General features: G+C 39.7%; 1 protein-coding gene across 5 annotated transcripts in view; it reads left to right on the top strand.

Moving 5' to 3' along the window:
• The window catches only part of SCAPER (S-phase cyclin A associated protein in the ER), a 396,679-nt gene that overhangs the window by 307,162 nt on the left and 64,045 nt on the right, over positions 1 to 25,472 (top strand). For all 5 annotated transcript variants that reach the window (XM_061158921.1, XM_061158918.1, XM_061158919.1 and 2 more), the window contains one exon: positions 13,554 to 13,786. In XM_061158921.1, coding sequence (XP_061014904.1) covers positions 13,554 to 13,786 — 233 coding nt within the window. The remainder of the gene's footprint in view (positions 1 to 13,553; positions 13,787 to 25,472) is intronic.

Raw genomic sequence — 25,472 nt, 5'->3', positions numbered from 1 at the left:
TAAGAAGGGGTTAAGCACTCAGGCTATGCGCTTCTGCCATGGTGGTTTCAGAGAAGGCTGAGTAGAAAACTGGGATTTTAATCATCACCTAGCAGTAATTAGCCCCTCTCTTCCCACCAGGGAGCTTCCCAGGTGCCTCAGTGGTAAAGAATCCACCTGCCAAGCAGGAGATGCAGGTTAAATCCCTGGGTCAAAAAGATCTCGTGGAAAAGGAAATGGCAACACACTCCAGTATTCTTGCTTGGGAAATCCCATGGACAGAGAAGTGTGGTAGGCTACAGTCCATGCGGTCACAAAGAGTTGGACATGACTTAGAGACCACACAGCCTCTCACTAGGGTCAGTACAGACCATGCTGAGAGCTTGAATTTTTCACCTCACCCAGAAACAGTGAGACTCCCTCTTTCTCTCTCTCACCAGAGTGGGATCAGAAAGGGCCAAACAGGATTCCAGGACTTACCACCTTCCTCTAATAACAAGTCCCAGCACCCTTACACCTTCCAATGGGAACCCTCCTGTGGAGGCCATTTGGGGAGCAGTAACATCTACCTCTCCCTCCCCAAACCAGCAAGCCAGTGGGGTATCAGTGGAGAACTAAGTGAGGAGCCTGAACTCCTGTTCTCACCCAACAATCATGGGCCATCATTCTCCGCCAAGGGTGTCAACGAAGGCCCTCCAGGGAACCTGCACTTCTGTCCCCACCTGAGAGTAATAAGGTGGTACCCTCGACCCCATACCAACACAGTCTCAGAAAAGGCCTTTTAAAATGCACGATTTAAATAAGATCCAGAGCCTTAAAATGTAATACCCAAGATATCAAAGATATAGTTTAAAAAATCAGTCATCCAACCAAGAGCCAGAAGAATATATACCTGAATGAGAAGAGAGAGCTCCAGTGTGGACAGTGACTGCAGCCACAAAATTAAAAGACACTTGCTGCTTGGAAGAAAAGCTATGACTAACCTAGACAGCATATTAAAAAGCAGCATCACTCTGCCGACAAAGGTTCATATAGTCAAACCTGTGGTTTTTCCAGTAGTCATGTATGGATGTGAGAGTTGGATCTTAAAGAAGACTGAGCACCACAGAAATGATGCTTTTGAACTGTGGTGCTGGAAAAGACTCCTGAGATCAAACTAGTGAATCCTAAAGGAAATCAACCGTGTATATTCATTGGAAGGACTGATGCTGAAACTGAAGCTCCAATACTTTGGCCACCTGATGCGAAGAGCTAACTCATTGGAAAAAAACCCTGATGCTGGGAAAGATTAAAGTCAAAAAGAGAAGGAGATGGCAGAGGATGAGATAGTCAGATAGCATCACCAACTCAATGGACATGAATTTGAGCAAACTCCCCAAGATAGTGAAGGACAGAGAAGCCTGACATGTTACTGTCCATGGGGTCAAAAGAGTCAGACATGGCTTAGTGACTGAGCAACAACAATACTGATAAAATACTATCATTGGAGGAAACTGGGACATGTATATAGAACTACTCTATACTTTTATTTTCAGTTTCCAATTAATCTATAATCATTTTATATTAAAGAGTTAAAAAAGCTCATGCCAATTCACCCAGCCATATTTCTGTGAGCTTCATAGTCCAACATTCTTTCAACATCTTGCCTTGCTGCTCTGTGCTGCCTTACAAATCATCATAGCATCTAGTTAGATATGCAGGTAGTATAAGCCCAACATTCCGTTTATGATGCACATTTATTCTCCTCATTGTACCTCTTACTCTTTTTACTCCTGACACTTCCATCACAGCAAATAAAATACTCTTTTCTGTTCTGTTTGACTTTTATTTAGGCTGTGTTGGTCTCTTGCCATTTACTAGGCTATATTCCAGAAAGTCCTTTAAACGTCCACTAGAAATTAAATGACCTCAAAATACTTAATTCTTGTGATTTAGAAATCCCACTTCTGGGTATGTATCCAGATACTAAAATAAGCATCTCGAAGAGATATCTGCACTCTCATGTTCACTGCAGCATCATTCATAATAGCTAAATTGTAAAAAGTACCAACCTTAAGGGAACAAGCAGAAGTGGTGCTGAGGAGGCATTTTATAGCTGTAAAGACTTGTATTAAAAAATAAGAAATATCTCAAATCAACAACATACTTTATAACTTAAAGAAAGAAAAAGAACAACAAACTAAACTCAAAGAAAATAATATAGCTTAGAGAAGAAAAAAGCTAAAGAAAGAATAGAAAGACAACACAGAAAATAATGAAGCCAGAAGTTGATTTTTTTCAAAAAGATTGACAGAGTTAAACCTTTAGTTCTGTGGACAAATTTTTTTTTAAGGAGAAGAAGTAGAAGACTGAAATTACTAAAATCAGAAGTGAAAGTGAGGCCATTACTACCAATTCTATGGAAATGAAAAGGATTGTAACAAAGTACAGTGAACAGTTGTACACCAAAAACTTGGATAACCTCGATGAAATGGACAAATTCCTAGAAGCACAAAATCTACCAAGACTAAATCATGGAGAACTAGAAAATCTGAATGACCTATAACTAAGGAGGTGGAATCTGCAAGATCAAGAACAGGCAGTGTCCATACTCACTGCTTCGACTCAACGTAGTACTGAAGTTCTAGCCAGAGGAGTTAGGCAAGAAACAGAAATAGAATTCATGCAAATTGAAAAGGAAGAAATGATCATTGTTTTTTCCTGATATGATCTTATATGTAGAAAACCTTCAAGATTCCACACAAAAGAAAAAACTGTTAGAACTAGTAAATGAATTCAGCAGAGTGGCAGGGTACAGAGTCAACAAGCAAATGTAACTGCGAAGCCACCTTAATCCTATGGTGTGCATGTGTGTGCGTTTGCAGTCATGTCTGACTCTCGAGACCCCATGGACTGCATCTCACCAGGCACCTCTGTCCATGGGATTTTCCAGCCAAGAATACTGGAGTGGGTTGCCATTTTCTTCTTCAGGGGATCTTCCTAACTCGGAAATCAAACCTGCATCTCCTGTGTCTCCTGCCTTGTCAGATGGATTCTAAGACAAAATGAATCAAGGAACTAAATATAAGAGGTAAAACAATAAAACTTGTGGAAAAACATAGGGCAAGGGTTTCATGATGTTGGATTTGGCAGTGATTTCCTGTATATGACACAAAAGGTACAGTAACAAAAGAAAATAGACATATTGGACTGTATGATTTTTTTTTAATTTGTGCATCAAAAGACACTATGAATATAGTAAAGAGGCAGCCTTCAGACTAGAAGAAAATATTTGCAAATCACTTATCTGATAAGGTATTAATATCTAGAATATATAGGAAATTCCTACAACTCAGTAACAACAGCAGCAAAATAAAGCCCAATTAAAATATTGTCAAAAGACTTGGACATTTTTCCAAAGAAGATATGTGATTGACCAATAAGCACATGAAAAGATACTCAACATCATTAATCATTAAGGAAATGAAATACTACCTCACATTCATTCATAAGGATGCCCATTGGCAAAAGATTAAAAAAAAACAACAACAAATGGTTTGGTGAGGATATGGAGAAATTGGAACTCTTGTGCACTGCTGGTGGGAATGTAAAATGGTTACAACTATTGTAGAAAATGGTGTTTTCCTTAAAGTGTCTAAAGGAACTAATTCTTGAAAAAACTAAAAATAAAATTACCATATGGTCCAGTAATTTCACTTCTGAGTATATACCAAAAAGACTTGCAATCAGAATCTTCAAAAGGTACTTATACGCCCATGTTCATAGCAGCATTATTCACAGTAGATAAAATGTGGAAACAAACCCAAATGCTCATCAATCAATGAGTGGATAAATAAAGTTGTGTTATATCCATACAGGGAAGTGTTATTCAGCCTTCAAAAGTTTAGAAGGAAATTCTGCTGTGCACTTCAGCATGCGTGAACTCTGAGGATATTGTGCTAAGTGAAAGAAGCCAGTCACACAAAGACAAAATACTGTGTGATTCCACTTGTGTGAGGTACTTAGCATAGTCAAAATTATAAAGAACGTTGAATGTTGGTTCCCAGAGGCCCTGGGAAGAAGAGAATGGAGAGTTATTGTTTCATGGGTGTAGAGTTTCAGTTTTACAAGATGAAAAGATTTAAGGGGATGGATGTTGGTGATAGTTGCACAGCAGTGTGAATGTATTTATTACCACTGAACTGTGCACTTAAACATGATGAAGAGGGTAAATTTTATGTTATGTGTATTTTGCAACAACTTTTTAAAAGACATAAAAATGGGTTAAGAGAGTAGACACCTCCTGATAATTGTCTCATACCTTAGAAGGTGATATAGCCCAGGCTCTGGAATCAGACTACCTGGATACAAATTCTAACTCCATAATTAGCTAACTTCTAATTTTAAACCAATTTCTTCACTTCTCTAAAACTCAATTTTCTCACCTATATGGGGATAAACAGTAGTACCATTTTGAAAGAATTTTGTAATCTTTCAAAAATACTTGTTAAGTACATATACAAGGAAGTGAACATTAGTTACAGGGGTAGAACAGTGTATGAAGCACATTTGTCCCAATCTTCACAGAGCTTCTGTTTTACCAGGTATGGGAAGTAGTCTTCATGTGATTAATTACGTGATTACTGTTGTGACACATGCTAAAAGACTGTGTACAGGGTACTACTAGGAAAGCATAAATGGGAACTGACCAAGTTAGGAGGGTCAAGAAAGGCCTCCCAGAAGAAATGACATTTATATTAAAATCCTGAAGCTCTAGTTTTTGTCTGTTAGCTAGGCAAAAAGGGAGGTGAGAGGATAATCTAGGCAGAGAGAATAGCTCCTGAGAGAGCCCTAAGGTGGAAAAGAGCTTGCAGAATTCAGGGAACCAAAGGAAGGCCATTGAGGCTAGATGCTTTTGAGCAAGAAGTGAAGGGAATCAAATTAGGCAAATGAGGTAGATTTTGGCCAAAGCTGGACTTTGTAGGTTCAGTTAAGTTTCTGACTTTAGTCATAAATGTACACTCTGGAAGGATGTCAGATATGATCAGAAATGGATTTTCAGGGAACAAATACGAATGCAGAGAAACCAATTAGATTATCAGAGTAGTCTGTAAGAAAGATTATGGCGACTTGGACTAGTATAAGTATGGCCATCAAAATGGAGTCAAGAAATATTCAGGATGTAGAATTAGGGTGTGTATATCTGCTCAGTTCAAAGAAGGCAATGGCACCCCACTCCAGTACTCTGGCCTGGAAAATCCCATGGACAGAGGAGCCTGGTAGGCTGAAGTCCATGGGGTTGCTAAGAGTCGGACACAACTGAGCGACTTCACTTTCACTTTTCACTTTCACGCGTCGGAGAAGGAAATGGCAACCCACTCCAGTGTTCTTGCCTGGAGAATCCCATGGACGGGGGAGCCTGGTGGGCCGCCATTTATGGGGTCACACAGAGTCGGACATGACTGAAGCGACTTAGCAGCAGCATCTGCTCAATTATTTCAGTCGTGTCTGACTCTTTTGCGACCCCATGGACTGTAGCCCACCAGGCACCTCTGTCCATGGGATTCTCCAGGCAACAATACTGGAGTAGATTGCCATGCCCTCCTCCAGAGGATCTTCCCAACCCAGGGATCAAACCCACGTTTCTTGCATCTTCTGCATCGCAGGCAGATTCTTTACCGCTGAGCCACTGGGGAAGCCCTTAGAATTTGTAGCTTTTGGTAATGAATATGTAGAGTAAGGGGGGGCTTCCCAGGTGGCACTAGTGATAAAGAACCCTCCTACCAATGTAGGAGACATAAGAGTTGCAGGTTCGATCCCTGGGTCTGTAAGATGCTCTGGAGAGGGGCATGGAAACCCACTATGCGTATTCCAGATAGATGGCTTTATTTGAATAATTTCATGATCATAAATTAGACCTACAGAATCATAGACTCTGAGAATAAAAAGAGGCCTCAGAGATTAACCACTCCATCCTCCTACTAGGAGAGATACAGTGATGTTGGGATAAATCACTATACATGAAATCAGGCCTTCTGAATTTAAGAAGCTGTGTTATCACTTACTGACTTCACAAGCTTGTTCAAGTTGTTTTACCTTTCTAAGCCTCTGTTTTCTCACTTGTACAATAAGGATAATAACAGATATATTTGAGGGTTGCTATAAATATTTAATGAATTAAAGTACCCCTCATCATCTTACTTCCAACAGACTCAGCAAATTTTAAAGCCAAATGCCCTTATTTTATGCATAAAGATTGGACATACACAGGTCATGTTGGTAACAATGGCTACAGTAGAATGAGACCCTAGCCTCCTAGCTCTCAACACAGTAATCTCAACACATCAGTACTGCTTTGTAAATGCTTCTAGAACCTACTCATTCTTTCATTTCACAAACATTTAAAAGCACCAGGTAGATAGTAGGCACCTTAATTGCAGAGACAAATAGCTTACAGTCCAGTAGAAAAGACAGATTGTTACTGTTGTTAGTTACTAAGCCGTGTCCGACTCTTTGCAACCCATGGACTGTAGCCCACCAGGCTCCTCTGTCCATGGGATTTCCCAGGCAAAAATACTGGAGTGGGTTGCCATTTTCTTCTCTAGGGGATCGAACCCAGGTCTCCTGCATTAGCAGGTGAAATCTTAAGCGCTAAGTCACCAGGAAAGCCCAGAAAAGACAGATAAGAGACATTTAAAATGCACTGGTATTAGTGCCACAACAAAGCAGAATGTGCACAGGGTGTTTGGAGACTGCAGTGAGGCACACGACTTATGTTGGCAGGTGGGGGAAATAGAAGACATACCCCAGAGAGTGCAGCAACTGAAGCAGGAGTAAGAGGTGGAGAAGAAGCAGAAGACCGCATGGAGAAGGGGCTAAGAGGCAAATTCCTTTCTGCCTTCTACTCGCTTCACAGATTCATCCAGGGTGACTGCATACTGTACATTTTTGTTTTTTAAGTGCTGGTTTTATTTTTGACTTGTGAATAAGTTATAATAGTATCTTTTTAATTGAAAATCAGTGTCTAAGTGCATTCAACAAGTTATTTTTCTAACACCCTCTACATAGCCAGCGGGCTTCCCATGTGACTCAGTGAGTAAAGAATCCGCCTGCCAATGCAGGAGATACAGGTTCAATCCCTGGATAGAGATCCCCTGGAGAAGGAAATAACAACCCATTCCAGTATTCTTGCCTGGAAAATCCCATGGACAGAGGAGCCTGATGGGCTATAGTCCATAGGGTCACAAAGAGTCAGACATAAAACAAGTGTTGTTTTAGGCGCCAGGAACAGAAAGAAAGTGAAGTCGCTCAGTCGTGTCTGACTCTTTGCGACCCCATGGACTGTAGCCTGCCAGGTTCCTCTGTCCATGGAATTTTCCAGGCAAGAGTACTGGAGTGAATTGCCATGCCCTCCTCAAGGGGATCTTCTTGACCCAGGGATCGAACCGAGGTCTCCCGCATTGCAGGCAGACGCTTTACCATCTGAGCCACCAGGGAAGGGCAGGAAGTTGTTTTAGGTGCCAGGAACAGCAGTGAACAAAACAAAATCTCACCCTCATGGAGCTTATATTCTAGCTTGGGGAGAGAGGAAGTATCAATACATAATAGTTTAGAAGGTGACCATTGCAGTGGGAGAAAAATAAAGCTTGAGTAACAGGAAAGGGAATTGGGTTTGCAGGAGAAGGCTGAAACTTTTAAAGAGGTGGTCTGGGAAGGCTTATGGATAAGGTGACATTTGAATAGAGCACTAGCAGAAGAGGGGGAATGAGTCATGAGGATACCTGGCAGAAAAGTATTCAGGCAGAAGAGATAACAGAGCAAGAGCCAGCAGAGGGAAGTACATGAATTTAGAAAGATTGCTGAAGAAGTATATCAAGAAGGGGCTCTTTGGCCGTTATGCATTTTTGGACTTTAACTTTGCAGAAAATAAGAAGCCAGGGATTCTTTGAGCAGAAGAATGATACGATTCAACAAAGAAATTTCCAACCATCAAGACCACTAAGGCATGCACTATAGAGTTTGCTAAAATTATTTTATGTAGGATTTTGACTGCATAAAATATATAAACAGTTTGAAAGGCATAAATGTATTAAAAATACAAATGTATTTGGGATAAAATACAACATCCTCTAATACTGTCTTAATATTGTTTGTGGAATTTTAAAAAGATAAAGTTGAAAAACTATTAGCCATTACTGTGTAATTTCTTTTCATGCTTTTAAACCAAATAAATCATCAGGGTAAATATCTTTCAAGACTTCTGTTTTTATAACAGCATGTCATAATGTAACATGAGTGTAGATGTTTTATAAAATATCAGTGGTACAAAGACTGTTGTATGTCTGAAGACAGTTTGTCTAAGGAAGTAAAATGGTGCCAACAATGTAGAAACCTGTGTCTGATGCTGGAGCCCTTCCACATTTTTTTGCCCTTTTTTTTCCCTTATACTCTGACACTGACTTGGTAGGAGCTTTCTAAACAATCTCCTGTTGGTTCTTAGTGAGTTTAATTCATATTCCAACCATTGTGAACACACTGTACAACTTAAAAATACTTAAACCCAACTTTACAATACTGAAAATTAGTTGGATAGTATTACCACTGATTACCAAGTTAATTTTGTCTCTCATGGGATCATATTACAGAGGGATAGATTTATACTACTAATAAAAGCATCTTTCTGGGTTGCAAAAAAGAATGTAGGAAGTTTTTGAAACTTGGTAAGAGGAGGTATTGGGGTGGGGAAGAATATGAACTCATCTTTTAAAAGTGATAGTGACTTTTAATTTAATTTTGCTAAAACACTTTGCTTCAGGGCTTGGCCCTATAGATATTGGGTTTCTCCTTGGAGTAGGTTTAGAGAACAGTACTTATTCCAGCCCTGATGGTTTCTTTCTTTTCAGGCAAGTCTCTTTCTCCCCTGGACCATGATTTCCTCAAATATAAAATGAAAAAAATCTGATTCTAAGTTTCTTTCTAAATCTAAAACTATATGAAATACCAGCAGATTTTGAGAGGGCCAAATGTTTTTTGAGAGGAAGGAGAAATTTAATAAGTGTATGTACATGAAATCAACTTCTAGTTTGCTGCTACTGTGAGAGTGAGATAATGACCACACCAGTGTATCCTAAAGAAATAGACTAAAGGAAATACCCTGCATCCATTGAAGAGAAACTGTGGCTTTTAGATTTCTGCCTCAGAAGTGACAGATTGAGAGGAGCCAAAAGCTACATAGCTCTGATTTTTCCCAGGCCAAGCCTGGCACATTACAGCAGGTGGTAAACTCACACGCACGGCTACATGCTGGGAAGGTAACCTTCCCCTGCCCTCCACAGACCACCCACCCCAGGATGGAATGTGTTCCAGACTCAGGTAAACCAGGTGTGCAATAGACAGTGGGCAGGGGGAGGGGAGGATGTTGCCAGAACACCTTTCCTAAAGGACAGGCCTCTGAACTTGCCGTGTGCCCTTGGCCCAGCAGCGGTGTTAGAAGGAAGTTCAAACTCAAGTGTTAGTGTATATAAGCATATATCAGAACTCTAGATATGCATTTCATCTAAGTGTCCCAGAAGAGCAGGCCGCTAATGAGTTACTTTACCTCTGACAAGTAACAGTGATACCCAGCTAGACAAAAGACAACAGTACAGAGTACTGCTCTGGATAGAATATCCTTTACAGTGTAGATACCTTCTCCTTAAAGTTTCTCTTTATCAAAGTCTCATTCTTGAAGACTAGAAAGAACTTTTTGTCTAACTGAAGATAAGCCCTTTCATACCTTAATTTGGGCAGTTTTGAAATTCTTTCTTAGGTGAAACTTCAGTTTCCTATTAAAACATTTCAGTAAAGTGATTTAAACCGGCAGAAGAAAAATCTATGTAGAAGGATGGGGAAAACTTCTGTGACCATTTGAGTAAAATGATGTCCTGATGAGACAAAGTCTTCACCAAAGGTTACAAGCAAAAGAAAACTATTCTCAACAGTGAAAGGATCAGTGTTAAATGAGGAAATTAGAGAGAAAAACAGATTTGGGGGGGAAACCTGATGAGGTGAGGGGCTTAGACTGTTGGAAAATAAGAAATCAGGGTGAGAAAAATAAAAGACTGTTCAGTACAATGAGAGCCTTTGGACTCAGGTCCCTGGTCCCAGGGTTCACCATGACTAGCCTAACAAGGGAGGCTTGACTCCTAACCACGAGGAGAGCTCCTTGGCTTCTGCAGGCCACAAGAATTCTTCATATAATTGGCAGATTGCTAGAGAAGTTTTTCCATTTCTGTTTACTTTATAAGAAACTGGCAAAATGGTGTTTCTAAAATTAAGCAGAAATCCCCAATGGAATAGAAAAATCAGAAGTTGTCAGCTGTGGACAAAAAATATAAAAATAGTATAAACATATATCTGATTTACTTGACCTTGATTGAACTTATTTTAGGGGACTGATGAAGAAGTTACATTTGGTCCTTGCACCACATTTATGGTTTCTGAATAAGAGGCTTAGTATATTGCATTCATAATTATTACAGAAGTCTTTAAATAAAATGTTTTCATGCTCCTTGGTCACGAGTAAAGTTCTTATTAAGTAAGAACTGTTAATGGAAGAGACATCAGAAAGGCAGTGTTTGACCCATGATCAGTTTTCACCTCCTTCCACTAGAGGCAGTTTCTCCAGAATTCTCGGAAAAAGAGATGGCCAATGGGAAGTCGGTGTGGGGTGAGAGAAAGCATGTGGCTTTAGAGTCTAACAAACTAAGGTTCCAATCCCAGCTCTTTAACTATAGCTGTGAAACTTGGATGTGTTGACTGCTATCTCTGAGCTTTGAGATGTTAATCTGCAAAAATTAAATGTGATGGTATAAGGAAAATGCTTAAGTACTTGGCATAGAAGAAAACCCTAAAAAATGTTAGTTTTCATCATTTTTTTCTCTGCACCCACCCAAATAAGTTGTGGCTCATAATTTAGCCTTTTTTTGAATACCTGAAGGTTGTCATTTTGAGCATAAACAGTTATACTGTTTTGTAGTAAATAATAATTTCAGTGCAAAAAAAAAAAAAAAATGAGTCCAGTAAAAGCAATGAGTCTCAGATTGCAGAGCCTTTAGTATTCTTATATCTGTTTTTTTTTCTTGTGCTTCAAGAATTAGTGTTATATTTTGCTTCCCTGATAGCTCAGTTGGTAAAGAATCCACCTGCAATGCAGAAGTCCCTAGTTCGATTCCTGTGTCAGGAAGATCCACTGGAGAAGGGATAGGCTACCCATTTCCAGTGTTCTTGGGCCTCCCTTGTGGCTCAGCTGCTGAAGAATCCGCCTGCAATGCAGGAGAGCTGTGTCTATCCCTGGGTTGGAAAGATCCCCTGGAGAAGGGAAAGGCTACCCCCTCCAGTATTCTGGTGTGGAGAATTCCATGTCCATGGACTTGCAAAGAGTCAGACATGACCGAGTAACTTTCATGTTCACTTTGCTACCTACAAAGTGGTAGGTAGGTACACCTACCTACAATGGCCACCACTTCTCTTTCATATTGTCCTTTCTGTTCAGCTATAAACCAGTAAACCACAGCTTGCTACACTTATTTGTAAAATCAGAGTCTACAGAGTCTAAATGACCTTACAGTAAGCAGAGAATCTCTGTTTCTTTGACCATGGACATACTGGATATTCAAATTTTAGATGAGCAGGTGATTAAATAAATGACATTAATTTTGGTATCTCAGAAGTCTTTAATATCTTCATGATTCTCAACTATATTTTTAAAAGATCTGATTACTGGGTAAAAATGCTTCTAGAAAAGGGAAAGATTGCTAATAGCACATGTATAGTGTTTTATTTGACATGTTTAGTATCAGTACAAGGTCTTTGAAATGAAAGGAATATGAAAATTTGTGATGTATGAAGAACCCTGACATTACCCAGAAATGTGTTTCTTGTATTCTTTCTGTAGTTTGTAAAAGAAAAGGAAAGTTGTGCCTTTATGGTGATTTGCTGAGTTATAAATATGAAGTATTTACCTAAAATCATGTGACCTGCTAGAGGAGGAACTGGAACTTGAACACAAAGCTGTCTGATTTGACGTTTAAACTTTCTTTCTCCCCATCTCTGGCCTGTTGTCTCTGCCCCTTTCTTGGTAGCAAGGTCTTCAGGAGCCTCTGCTCCTGGGAAGAGTGAACCCTTAAGTAGCCAATATCACACACCAAGGCACAGAGTTTCCAGTCTGGTAATTACATATCTAGCCACTGTGCTTCCAGTCATCCTTCTCTGTGAGAGCTGCTATTCATACCCAGTTGTATTTACTCCTGGTAATAGTAGGAATCATAGTAAGAGCAGCAGTTGCTCCTTCTTTTTGGATGTAGCAGATGACACTTCTGTGGGACTTACCTGTGAGCCAGACATTGTGCTAAGGCTTTACATATGTTGATTCATTGGATACTGTGATTATCTTCATTGAACAGTTCAGGAAACTGAGACACAGAAAGGTTAAGGAACATGTCTGAGATCATATAGCTGGGGCTACAACCCAAGCCCAAGTTCTGACCCCTTGTCCAACTTTTAAAAGCCATATTACTTCCTGTAAACTATAAGTAAACAGCTCAATATGATCCTGTGTATTAGGGGAAATACTATTATATTTTACCATTTTGTAATAAGAAATGCAAATTTTTTCCTCATAGAGGAATTTAGATTAGATGTTTTAAAAATCTACTTTGACAAGAAACAGTGCTGTTGTGGGAGGGGGGACACCTTCCAGGGCCCAAGAGTGGGCTCTTGTCTAACAGTCAGAAATGAACTGTCCGAGGAGACATGTGCTGACAAAACAAGAGACTTTATTGGGAAAGGACACCCCGGTGGAGAGCAGCAGGGTCAGGGAACCCAGGAGAACAGCTCTGCCACGTGGCTCGCAGTCTCGGGTTTTGTGGGGATGGGATTAGTCTCTGGGTTGTCTTTGGCCAGTCATTCTGACTCAGAGTCCTTCCTGGTGACACACGCATTGCTCAGCCAAGATGGAGGCCAGCAAGAAGGATGCTGGGAGGTGGTTGGACACGTGGTGTTTCCTGAACTCTTCCAGTTAGTGCTGGCTTGTTAGTTCCGTGCTCCTCACCAGGGCCTCCTGTTGTAAAATGACGCACACACGTGGTTCCTGTGGTGCCTGACCAGGATGGGCGGTTTCAGTCAGTGTGCTTCCCATTAACAGTGCTACCAGTTAACTAGGTGGTTTGTTTTCTGAGTTTATACAAATTTTTAGTACTTTATTCAGTTGAATAGGTAATATTTATTGAGTGCTTATTGTATGCTTAGGATGAGCTAAGTGTTTTATGTTATTAGCTCATTTAGTGCTCATCAGAACCCTATGTTATCAGTAATGTCATTATCCCTTTTTTATGAGAAAATTGAAAATTGGAAGTAGCGACCTGCCCAAGGACACCTAGCTACTAGGGGCAAAATTGAGATTTGAACTGCCAGTCTGACTTTAGAACCAGTACTCAAACATTCAAATAGCATTTCTAGAATTTCAGAATTATTTATGATTCCAGAAATTTTCCGTATCATCTCTGTTTATTTTTGGTGGTTTTATTGAAATACAATACTGTATTTTTTCCATCTAGGTTTATGTTCCAGATGAAAATAATGCTATTTTGGGAAGAAATACAAATAAGCAAGTTTTCGAAGGCTTGACAACTGGACTTCTCAAAGTCAGTGCTGCGGTTTTTGGCTGCCTGATTGCCAATCGACCAGATGGAAACAGCCAGCCAACTACACCAAAAATATCAACACAGGAAATGAAAAGCAAACCCTCACAAGGTGATGCTTTTAACAGTCGAGTTCAGGACCTCATCAGGTAAATTTCTAGATTTCTTAAAACTTGTTTGTTTAAAAAAATTATTTTAAAATAATTTTAATTCTCAGGGCCCATGTGATGGCAAGTGTTCTAATACCATCCACAACTTCCTGATAGAAAATATACCACATTTTGTAGAGAGAAGGAAAATCCTATTAATGAAAAGTAGTATAGTTAAAGCTTATCTGTCATTCTTGATATTTAATATTCAACATTAGAATAGGTAGTTTCCAAACTTTTTGTAACTGTTTTTACTGTCAACTCTTTCCAACTCAAGGAATTTGTAAGAATTCCTGTATCTCAGGTCATCTCTGTTTATAAATTTGGTTCAGATTCTAACTACTCATAATAGCTATCATTAATTGTAGCACCCATTATTAGTAATGTATTGTGTTGTTGTTTAGTTGCTAAGTTGTGTCTGACTCTTTGCAACCCCATGGAGTGCAGTATGGCAGCTTCATTGTCCTTCAGTATATCCCAGAGTGTGCTCAAACTCATGTGCATTGAGTTGGTAACCTCATTTTGTCAGAACTCTCCACTATGACAAAGAACTCTTGACTCCCGGTGTGGAAAGGAAGAATCTTTTAGGGGCTTCCCAGGTGGCACTAGTAGTAAAGAACCAGCCTGCCAGTGCTGGGGATGCCAGAGACAAGAGTTCAGTCCCTGGGTTGGGAAGATTTCCTGGAGGAGGGCCTGGCAACCCACTCCAGTATTCTTGCCTGGAGAATCCCACAGACAAAGGAGCCTGGCAGGCTACAGTCCATAGGGTCACAAAAAGTCTGACATGACTGAAGTTACTTAGCACTCACACAGAAAGTGTGAAAACCCTAGAGGACAATGATATCCTTTGGATCCTCTGTAGTTTTGCCCCAGGTGATGCTAAGTGGTAATGAACTCACCTGCAATGCAGGAGACATAATGAGATGTGGGTTTCATCCCTGGGTCGGGAAGATCCCCTAGAGAAGGACTTGGCAACACACTCCAGTATGCTTGCCTGGAGAATCCCATGGACAGAGGAACCTGGTGGGCTACAGTCCATAGGATCACAAAGAATCGGACACGACTGAAGCGACTTAGCTCGCACACACTCCACTATGACCCATCCGTCTTTGGTGCCCCTGCAAGGCATAGCTTATAGCTTTGTTGAATTACACAAGACTGTGATCCATGAAGGGGAGTAAAGTATTGTAGTAGAAGCTTCGCAGCCCTGTAAGTGTAGGATTTCTAATTCAGACTTTGTTCAGTTCAGTTCAGTCACTCAGTTGTGTCTGACTCCTTGAGACCCCATGGACTGCAGCATGCCAGGCCTCCCTGTCCATCACCAACTCTTGGAATTTCCTCAAACTCATGTCCATTGAGTCAGTGATGCCATCCAACCATCTCATCCTCTGTCATCCCATTCTCCTCCCGCCTTAAATCTTTCCCAGCATCAGGGTCTTTTCAAATGAGTCATTTCTTTGCATCAGGTGGCCAAAGTATTGGAGTTTCAGCTTCAGCATCAGTCCTTCCAATGAATACTCAGGACTGATTTCCTTTAGGATGAACTGGTTGGATCTCCTTGCAGTCCAGGGGACTCTCAAGAGTCTTCAACAACACAGTTCAAAAGCATCAATTCTCTGGCACTCAGCTTTCTTTATAGTCCCAACTCTCACATCCATACATGACTACTGGAAAAACCATAGCCTTAACTAGATGGACTTTTGTTGGCAAAGTAATGTCTCTGCTTTTTAATATGCTATCTAGGTTGGTCATAAATTTTCTTCCAAGGAGTAAGTGTCTTTTAATTTCATGGCTGCAGTCACCATCTGCAGTGATTTTGGAGCCCCCCAAAAATAAAGTCAGCCACTGTTTCCACTGTTTCCCCATCTATTTGCCATGAAGTGATGGGACCAGATGCCATGATCTTAGTTTTCTGAATGTTGAGCTTTAAGCCAACTTTTTCACTCTCCTCTTTCAATTTCATCGAGAGGATCTTTAGTTCCTCTTTGTTTTCTGCCATAAGGGTGGTGTCATCTGCATATGTGAAGTTATTGATATTTCTCCCAGCAATCTTGATTCCAGTTTGTGCTTCATCCAGCCTGACATTTCTCATGATGTACTCTGCATATAAGTTAAACAAGCAGGATGACAATGTAAAGCCTTGACGTACTCCTTTCCCTATTTGGAACCAGTCTGTTGTTCAAACTTTGTAGGTAAGGAAATTGCTCAGTGGGGTTAAGTGCTTTGCCCAAGGTTATGTAATGAATAAGTTTAAAATTTAAGTAGGAGAATTGAGACTGGAACTCAGGTCTATCTGGACTTCTAACAGCTGTATATTTTCCACTACACAAATGTGGCAATTTCTAACACCTGTCCAAGGTCAATCCTGCTTCCTTCCACAGTCACCTTTTTCCGGGGAAATTTATTCCTACTCTTGACATTCAAATTCTTTTTCCCTAGTGAATCTGGAATCAGATAGGACATTTAATTTCCCAACAGGATTCCATCTGGTGTTAATCAATTACCTGTCCCACCTAGCAGAAACTCCTCTGTGATCTGCACTGATCTCTGACTCTCAAAACCCATGCAATTTGTTACTCTTTGAAGCTTATAGTAGGTTAATAGGAGAAAGAGAATGCCCTCTTCTGCATTCGCTTCTTTCTCAGTTCATAAATTTCATCTGGTCTCTTGTAGTGCTTTCTTGGAAACAGTTGTTTCATTCAGGATCTTTCTTACCCTTGATTACTTTGTTAACTTGTCCCTTGCAGCTGCCTTCCCTCTCTCCCCAAGCATATTTATTGCTCCAGAGTACCAGGCAGGCCCTTTGGGTCCACAAACCATTTATCATGCAGCACTTGACTTTGACCCTCCCTGGCCTTTCTCCCTGTTGCTTGATCTCATTCAATTTCCCCATGTCCTTTTGGTCTGTAGAACCTGGCCCTCCCTGCTGATAAATGCCGTTCAGTCCCAGCATCCTCCCTTGGGCTACTGTGTGATGCAGCAGCCCTGCATTCTCGTCATCCAGACAGCTCAGCTACAGTGAGGCAGAAGGCCAGCCAGATGCTTCAGTGCAATTCCAGTGGGCCTGCCAGGAGAAAGTACCTACATTTTTACACTTATTATTATAGTTACCAGATCCTTCATTTAAAAAAAAAGGTTATTGGGGGGGTGGGGGGAAATAGCAGTGATGATCTGCCAAACCAAATAATTCATGTAATTCCTTTTTAGGCATGTAGCTTAAAAAGGATGATAGGCAATTACAGTGCTTCAGAGCAAAACGATGCCACCCTTTATCTGGCTTGTACCACTTTTGGTAAATATTGTTTTCTTATAGATAATGCATTGTTAGCTGGCTTGATGAGCCCTATGTGTAGGACCACAAACTTTATCTCAGATCTTCCTAGTGAAGCAAACAGAATATGTGTAAATAGTTTCATGCTTTCTTTCTCACCTTCTCAAATATGAACTGACAGGAAATCTCACTCCACTCCCTCCTACAACCTGGGCCTTTTTTGTCAGTTTATAAATCTCTAACACTGTAAAGTTGTGAGGGAAGAGTTCCAGCACAGTTTCTGGCACTGGTCTCTTGCCTATGCCACTAAGGTAGAGCAGGAACAGGGTACATCACTCTGGCATATGTCCTTTTTCTCTCCTTATCTGGCATGGAAGAGGCAAGGGGGTGTCTAACTGAGATGAGGTAATAACAGTATTTATTCTCCTTATTTTAGATGGTTCAGTCAAGTTTCTAGCCTTAAGGGATCCTCAGAAATATCTATCACCTCAAAATATTGCCACTTGTACTCACTTTATGCCAGACACTTTACAAGGTCCTAGTTTACAAAAACAAATTTAAAAAAAAAAAAAAACCTTTACCAGAATATCCAAATAGTATCTTTTGGCTATAAAACATTGGAATATTTTTGTAAGATGCAAATATTGGCAATTTCAAGTGTTTAGCATAGTTCTAGGAAAGCAGTATTGTGTATAGGATAGAAGCAGATTGCAATGTGAAAAAACACTGGTTTGAAATTTGCCCAGGAAATGCATCAGTCCTGAAGTGCTGCAATTCAGTTTTTTTCTGGCTCTACTGAGATATGGGTGGACATATATAACATTGTGTAAGTTTAAGATGTACAACGTGATAATTTGTTACACATATATATATAGGGCAAAATGATTACCACAGTAACTGTTTGTTAACAGCTCCATCACCTTACATAATTAACTTTTGCTCTGTGTGTATATTGAAACATTTAAGAGTTACTGTTTAGCAACTTTCAGGTATGTAGTACAGTACTGTAGCTTTTAGTCACCATGCTGTATGTTACATTCCTAGAACTTACTCATCTTACAAATGTAAGTTTGTACCCTTTAACCAACATCTCCCCATTTCCCCTACCTACCCCCAGCATTGGGCAGCAACCATTCTACTGTTTCTGAGAGTTCAACTATTTAAGATTCCACACAGTATTTGCCCTTTAACTGTCTGACTTATTTCACTTAGCATAATGCCTTCAAGGGCAACCCATATTGTTACAAATTGCAGGATTTCCTTATTTTTTATGGCTGAATAATATTTCATTTTACACACACACACACACCACTTTGCAGGTGTGCTCAGTTGTGTCCAACTCTATGGAATTTTCCAGGCAAAATTACTGGAATGGGTTGCCATTTCCTCCTCCAGGGGATCTTCCTCACCTAGGGATCAATGTCTCTTGCATCTCCTGCATTGGTAGGCAGATTCCTTACCACTGAGCCATCTGTATGTGTGTACTTAGTCACTCAGTCATGTCCAACTGTTGGCAACCTCGTGGACTCTGGCCTGCCAGGCTCCTTTGTCCATGCAGATTCTCCAGGCAAGAATACTAGAGTGGGTTGCCATGCCCTCCTCAGGGGATCTTCCCAACCCAGGAATTGAACCCAGGTCTCCCACATTGCAGGCAGATTCTTTACCATCTAAGTCAACAGGGAGGCCCATGAATACTGGAGTAGGTAGCCTCCAGGGTATCTTCCTGCATTGCAGGCACATTCTTTACCAGCTGAGCTACCCGGGAAGCCCAGAGCCACCTGGGAAGCCCTATATACAACTTTACCACTTTTCTTTATCCATTCATCTGTTGATGGACACTTAGCTACTCTGGATAATGCTGCAGTGAACATTAGAGTACAAGTATCTCTTTAAGATAGTGATTATTTTCCTTCAGATATATACCCAGAAGTGGAATTGATAGATCATATGGTGTTTCTGTTTGTAATTTTCTGAGGAATACTCTACTGTTTTTCATAGTGACTATACAAATATACTTTCCCACCAATAATGTACCAAGTTTCACTTTTCTCTCTACATCCTGCCGATATTATTTCTTGGTTTTTAGGGTTTCTTTTTTGTTTGTTTTTGATAATAACCGTCCTAACAGGTATCGGGTAGTATGTCATTGTGGTTTTGATTTGTATATCCTTGATGTTTAGTGATGTTGAACATCTTTTCCTATATCTGCTGGCCATTTGTATCTGTTCTTTGGTAAAATGTCTATTCAGGTGCTTTGCCTATTTTTAATTGAATTATTTGTATTTTTACCATTGCACTGTAGGAGTTCCTACAACAATTTGGGAAACATGGAAGTTCACAATGCATTTTTAATATACAAGCATTGTCTTTAATCCCACCAGCCAAAGATAATCATTGGTTTTAATTTTGGTTTTGGTGTACATATATGTGGTTATTTTATGAAAACAAATTGTAATACTTATACATACTGTTTATGTCATACTTTTTTCATCATACTTTTTAATTTCTGTTTTTCCAAATCAACAGAAACTTGCAAATGAATTTCTACTGGCTTTCCAAGTATTTAATTATGTAGCAATGATTTGCTTCGTGCGTGTGTGCTAAGTTATTTCAGTCATGTCCAACTCTTTGTGACCCTATGGACTGTAGCCTTGCCCCTCTGTCCACAAGAATTCTCCAGGCAAGAATACTGGAGTAGGTTGCCATGCCCTCCTCCAGGGGATCTTCCTGACCCAGGGATCAAACCCACATCTCTTATGTCTCCTGCATTGGCAGGCCAGTTCTTTACCACTAACGCCACCTGGGAAGCCTAAGGTGATTTGCTTCAGGTGACCTATTACTTAAATAGGTTTATTCTACTATTTTACTATTATAGATAACACTGTAAAGAATATCTTTCCCTATAATTGATTATTGTTTTCTATTAAACTTAGAGAAGTATAATTTTGGGGTCAAAGAATGTGTATTAAGGATTTTTATCCAAATTGCCAAATTGTCCTACATAGAGATTACATATGAGTATGTCCTTGTATCTTCAGCCTAGACAGTGTTGAATAGCATCATTCTTTTGAGTCTTAGCCAGACTGAGAGGTGAAAATATTTCATTTCTTTATATTAGTAGTGATACTGCACATTTTAAAATGTTCATTGGCCATTTTAATAGGACTTCCTTGGTGGCTCAGTCATTTGTGAATTGCCTTTTCATGTACTTTGCCCATTTTCCTATTGGAGGTATTGACTTTTTTAGTTGTAAAAGCTCTTGGTAGATGATAAAATCATTAGGCACCTGCATAGAGGAACAACCATATGAAGAGGTAACAAGAAGACAGTCATCTGGAAGCCAAAAAAAAAAAAAAAAAAAGCCTCAGAGGGATCCAACCCTGCTGGCACCTTAATCTTGGCTTTTTTGGCTTCCAGAACTTTTCTGAGGTATGGGTGGAATATACTAAAGAACAGCCAACCATCTTGTACTATGAAACGGATTCCAGTGCTGTAGATGATACTCCTATTTGTCAGGATCAGTGTTGATTCCCTGTAGTAAATGCTCTGCTTATAAGGTCTTCATTCATTGCTTGTGAACTTACTGTGCCATCAAACAGATGGCCTCACTAGAAGCCCAGATAGTAACTATCCATAGACAAGAACCACTGTGAAAACTCAGAATGAAGAAAGTTGGTAAGCCTGAAGCATCCACCCTGGACCTCAGAGACCAAGAAGTAGCACATTAGAAGGGTAAGAGGAGCAGCTACACGCTGGCCACAGGACCACTCCCAGTAAGACTGAAGCATCCCCCTCTGGACTTCAGAGACCTAGAAGTGCTTCCACAGGCCAGCACAGTGCTATATGCAGCTCCCCCACCCCAACCCCAGCCTGTGGTTTCTCCAGTACTAAGAAGGAGCCCAAATGGACATCTAGCTCCCCCAGCATTGTGGGACACTTCCACTTTGGTCTCACCAAACAAAGATTACTGGGGGAATCTGCAGGGCTTGACCACTGGGGAGCAAATAGAAAGGGGGAGTGTGGTGCTTCAGCACTCAGATCTTGTGGGATTGTGCTCCTGGCTACTATGGTGCCCAAGCAGAGATCCCAGGCAGCAGCTCTGCCCATATATGAAGTTGAGCTGTAGCCCCATCTGGTCAGGGAATTCAGTTGGCAGTTCTGCTGCTTAGGGTCCCCAGGCTGTACCAGCTATAGAGCTTATTTTACCATGCAACCTGGGCAGGAAAGCAGGTCATCATCCATGCCTTCTTGCTCAGCATTGCCTTCATTTCTGACCATCCAGGAAGGTCAGCTGTGGAACCTAGGGAGCTACAAAGTCCAAACTACAGCCCTGTTCAGGCAAAGAGTCAAGCCAGCAACCATGTCCAACTGTTGAGCTCAGCCTCTGACCCCACATAACCAAAAAGACTGAACAGTAACCTTGGGAAACCTCAGAACCCAGCTATGGTCCAACTCAACTACAGAGCATAGCCTGCAGCCCCACCCTATAATGGAGCCCAGACAAAATTCTTCTCAACCAGAGAGACAGTTTCTAGACCCACCCAATTGTGAGATACAACGGGAGACCGCACCCAACCAGAGAGGCCAGCCAGCAATCTTGCTCAATATCAGAGCACAGCCAGCAGCCTGATCAAGAAGCCCAGCCTATGGCACAGCCTTTCAGAATATTGAAGAAAAAACTGCCAACCAAGAATGCTGTACTCAGCAATGCTGTCCTTCAGGAATGAAGGAGAAATAGACTTTCTCAAACAAAAAAAAGCAGAGGAAATTCATCACCACTAGACCTCCCTTACAAGAAATACTATAGGGCATTCTTCAGGTTTAAAGAAAAAGGTGATAATTAATAAGATAAAAACATATGGATGTGTAAAACTCACTGGTAATGCTAACCATATAGTCAAAATCAAATCTCTGGTATTATAATGGTGATACATAAAATTCACTTACAAGCTAGTTTGAAAGTTAAAAATCAAATGTAGTAGATACAACCATAACCACAGAAATTTGTTATTGAATGAACACTATAAAATATGTGAACTGTAACATGAATAACCTGAAATATGAGGAAGGAGGAGTTAAAGTACAGTTGACTTTTAAACAACACAGGTCTGAAATGTGCATGTCCACTTACATGCAAGTTTTTTTTTTTAATAAATACTACTATAGTACTACACAATCTGTAGTTGATTGAGTCTGCAGGTGCAGAACCAAGGATATGGAGTGCCAATGATGGGACTTGAGCATCTGTGAATTTTGGTATCCACAGCAGGTCCTAGGACCAGTCCCCCACAGATACTGAGGGACAACTGCATAAATTTTCTGTATGCTGTCAAACTTATCAACTTAAAACAGAATGTAGTATGCACCACAACTTCCTTATCCATTCATCTGCCAATGGACATCTAGGTTGCTTCCATGTCCTAACTATTGTAAACAGTGTTGCAGTGAACATTGGGGTACATGTGTCTCTTTCAAGGCAGCAAAAGAGACACAGATGTAGAGAACAGACTTTTGGGCTACATGGGAGAAGGTGAGGGTGGGATGATATGAGACAATAGCATTGAAACATGTATATTACTATATGTAAAATAAATGACCAGTGCAAGTTTGATGCATGAAGCAGGGCACTCAAAGTCAGTGCTCTGGGACAACCCAGAGGGATGGGGTGGGGAAGGATGTGGGAGGGGGGTTCAGGATGGGGGTACACATGTGTACCTGTGGCTGATTCATGTCAATGTATGGCAGAAACCACCACAATACTGTAAAGTAATTATTCTCCAATTAAAATTAACTAATTAAAAAAACAGAATCCAATAAATATATTTCCCAAAGAAAAACCTATAGTAGATACACTTAGAATAAAGAAGTCAAAGCATGCTGTCCCAAAAAGTCATCGGGTCACAAAAGAAGACAGCAAGAGAGGGAACACAGGTCAAGGGAGCTAAAAAACAGAAAATAATTAGTGAAATATCAATAGTAAGTTCTTAGCGACCAGTAATTACTTTAAGGGTGAATGGATTAAATTCTCCAGTCAAAAGACACAGAGTGGCTGAAGGATAAAAACAACATCCAACAACATACTGACTGTAAGAGACTCATTTTAGCTTTAAAGACACAAAGACTAAGAGCAAAGGGGTGTGAGTATTTCAAAGAAATGGTAACCAGAAGGAAGGAAGGATAGCTATATTTATATCAACAAAAATAGATTTCAGGTTAAAAATGGTTAAAAGAGACAAAGAAGATCATTATATAATGATAGAGGGGTCAATCCACCAAAGATATGACAGTAATTATTTATGCATCCAGCCCCTAAATATGTAAAACTGATACTAACAGAACTAAATGGAGAACAACAATACAGTAATACATGGGGATGTTAATACCCCACTCTCAACAATAAATTCCTGGAGAAGGAAATGACAACCCACTCCAGTATTCTTGCCTGGGAAATCCCATGAACAAGGAGCCAGGCAGGCTACAGTCCATGAGGCTGCAAAAGAGTCAGACATGACTTAGCAACTAAACAGCAACAAGAAACACCCAACAATAATAGATAGATCTTCCAGACAGGAAATCAATGAGGAAACAGCAGATTTAAACAGCACTTAGGCCAAAGGACCTAACAGACATATATAGAGCACTCCATCCAGTAGCAGCAAAATAGATACTGCTCTCAAACACACATGGCGCATTTTCAAGGACGAATCCTGTGTTATGCCACAAAAGAAATCTCAACAATCCAAAAACATAGAAATTATATCAAGTATCTTCTCTGATACTTGATATACTGGTGTGAAACTAGAAAACAGTAACATTTTGTAGTCAATACACAAATCATCACATTGTATACCTTAAATGATGTGTATATTAACTATATCTCAATAAGCCTAAACAATAAAGCATTAACCTTATCTTACAGGTTTCAAATGCTCTTTCGGTTTGTCGTTATTCCCTTCAAAAATATTTAAATTTCCTATGAGTTTATGTAGTGTATCAGCCTACACCTTACAAAATTATCAATACCTATGTACCAACTTGACATCATTTTTCAGTAACATAACATTTTTCCATATTGTCTTAGATCTTTTTTCATATTGGTAAGAAACCAAATGTTGCAGGTACAGCTAACTCTCCATCTACATTCCTTTCCCTTACACAGTGATTTATCCCTTGAAAGTTAGAGCATGTGTATATAGTTCCTATGCATCTTTTTATATTATTTTTATATATGTATGTGTAATATATATGTGTATAGTATATATATATATATTTCTATATATTCATATAATAAATATCCATAAACATTTCTGTTTTGTATGTATTTAAGATTTACATAAATACTGTCATACAATTCTTTCAATTTCTATTTTCACATGTTGAGATTTATTTATGTTGATTCATATAATTCTGATTAATTCATTTTAACTGCTCTACACATTTTTTAAATGAATAAATTCCCAGTTTGTACACCTATTTGAGGGCAGTAGTTTCTATTTTTTCACTATTTCAAGCAATGATACAGTGAATATCCTTGTAGAAACTTCTTTTGTACCTATACACGAGTTTCTCAAGTGCATATGCCTACAGTAAGAATTTTGAATCCTATGATAAATCCATGTTCAACTTTACCAAGTAACATCAAATTTTTCTTCAAAGAGTACACTTCCCATTGGTAAAGGATAGGAGTCCCATTTTCTCATATCTTTATCAGTGTTTTATGTTAACATACTTAGTGATTTTTATCAGTCTAATATTTGTGAAATGGTATTTTGTGTTGTGTTAATTTTTTATTGTATTTATAACTAGTAAGTTTGCATGCATCTATTTTTTTTTTCTTTTTTTCACATTTTCCATTGTCACCGTTTTGATAGACCTTTCTGACTTTGGTCCTCATTCATCTTCTCCTCTGCTCTCTGCTCAGTCACTCTGTCATGTCTGACTCTCTGTGACCCCATGGACTGCAGCCGACCGGACTCCCCTGTCCATGGGATTTCCCAGGCAAGAATGCTGGAGTGGGTTGCCGTTTCCTTCTCCATGCATCTATTTTTAAAATACTGCCATTATTACTACTAGTAACAATAAAACTAATAATAAAATATATCAAGTTCTTTGCATGTATTAGCTTATCAGTCACTTATCACAAGAACCTTCTACTAACACTGTTACATCAAAAAGAAAACAGACTAAGAAGGTAATTTGCCCAAGGTCATCCAGTAACTTGTGGGACTAGGGTTGAATGTGTCAATATGTCATTTTCCTTTATTATAAGATAATAGGGCTGGTGGTCATCATTTCATATTTCCCAGTTTTAAAACTGGGAGATGCTCAGTAACCAGATGAATATATTTCCTAACTTAAAAAGAGAAAGGGAACATTATTTTACACCTTGTAAATAGTAAACTTAAAAGAGTCTAC

This window comes from Dama dama, chromosome 13 (assembly GCF_033118175.1).
Source record: "Dama dama isolate Ldn47 chromosome 13, ASM3311817v1, whole genome shotgun sequence".
Lineage (NCBI taxonomy): Eukaryota > Metazoa > Chordata > Mammalia > Artiodactyla > Cervidae > Dama > Dama dama.
The sequence above is the reverse complement of the archived record's forward strand: the minus strand, read 5'-3'. Positions and strand labels throughout refer to the sequence as shown.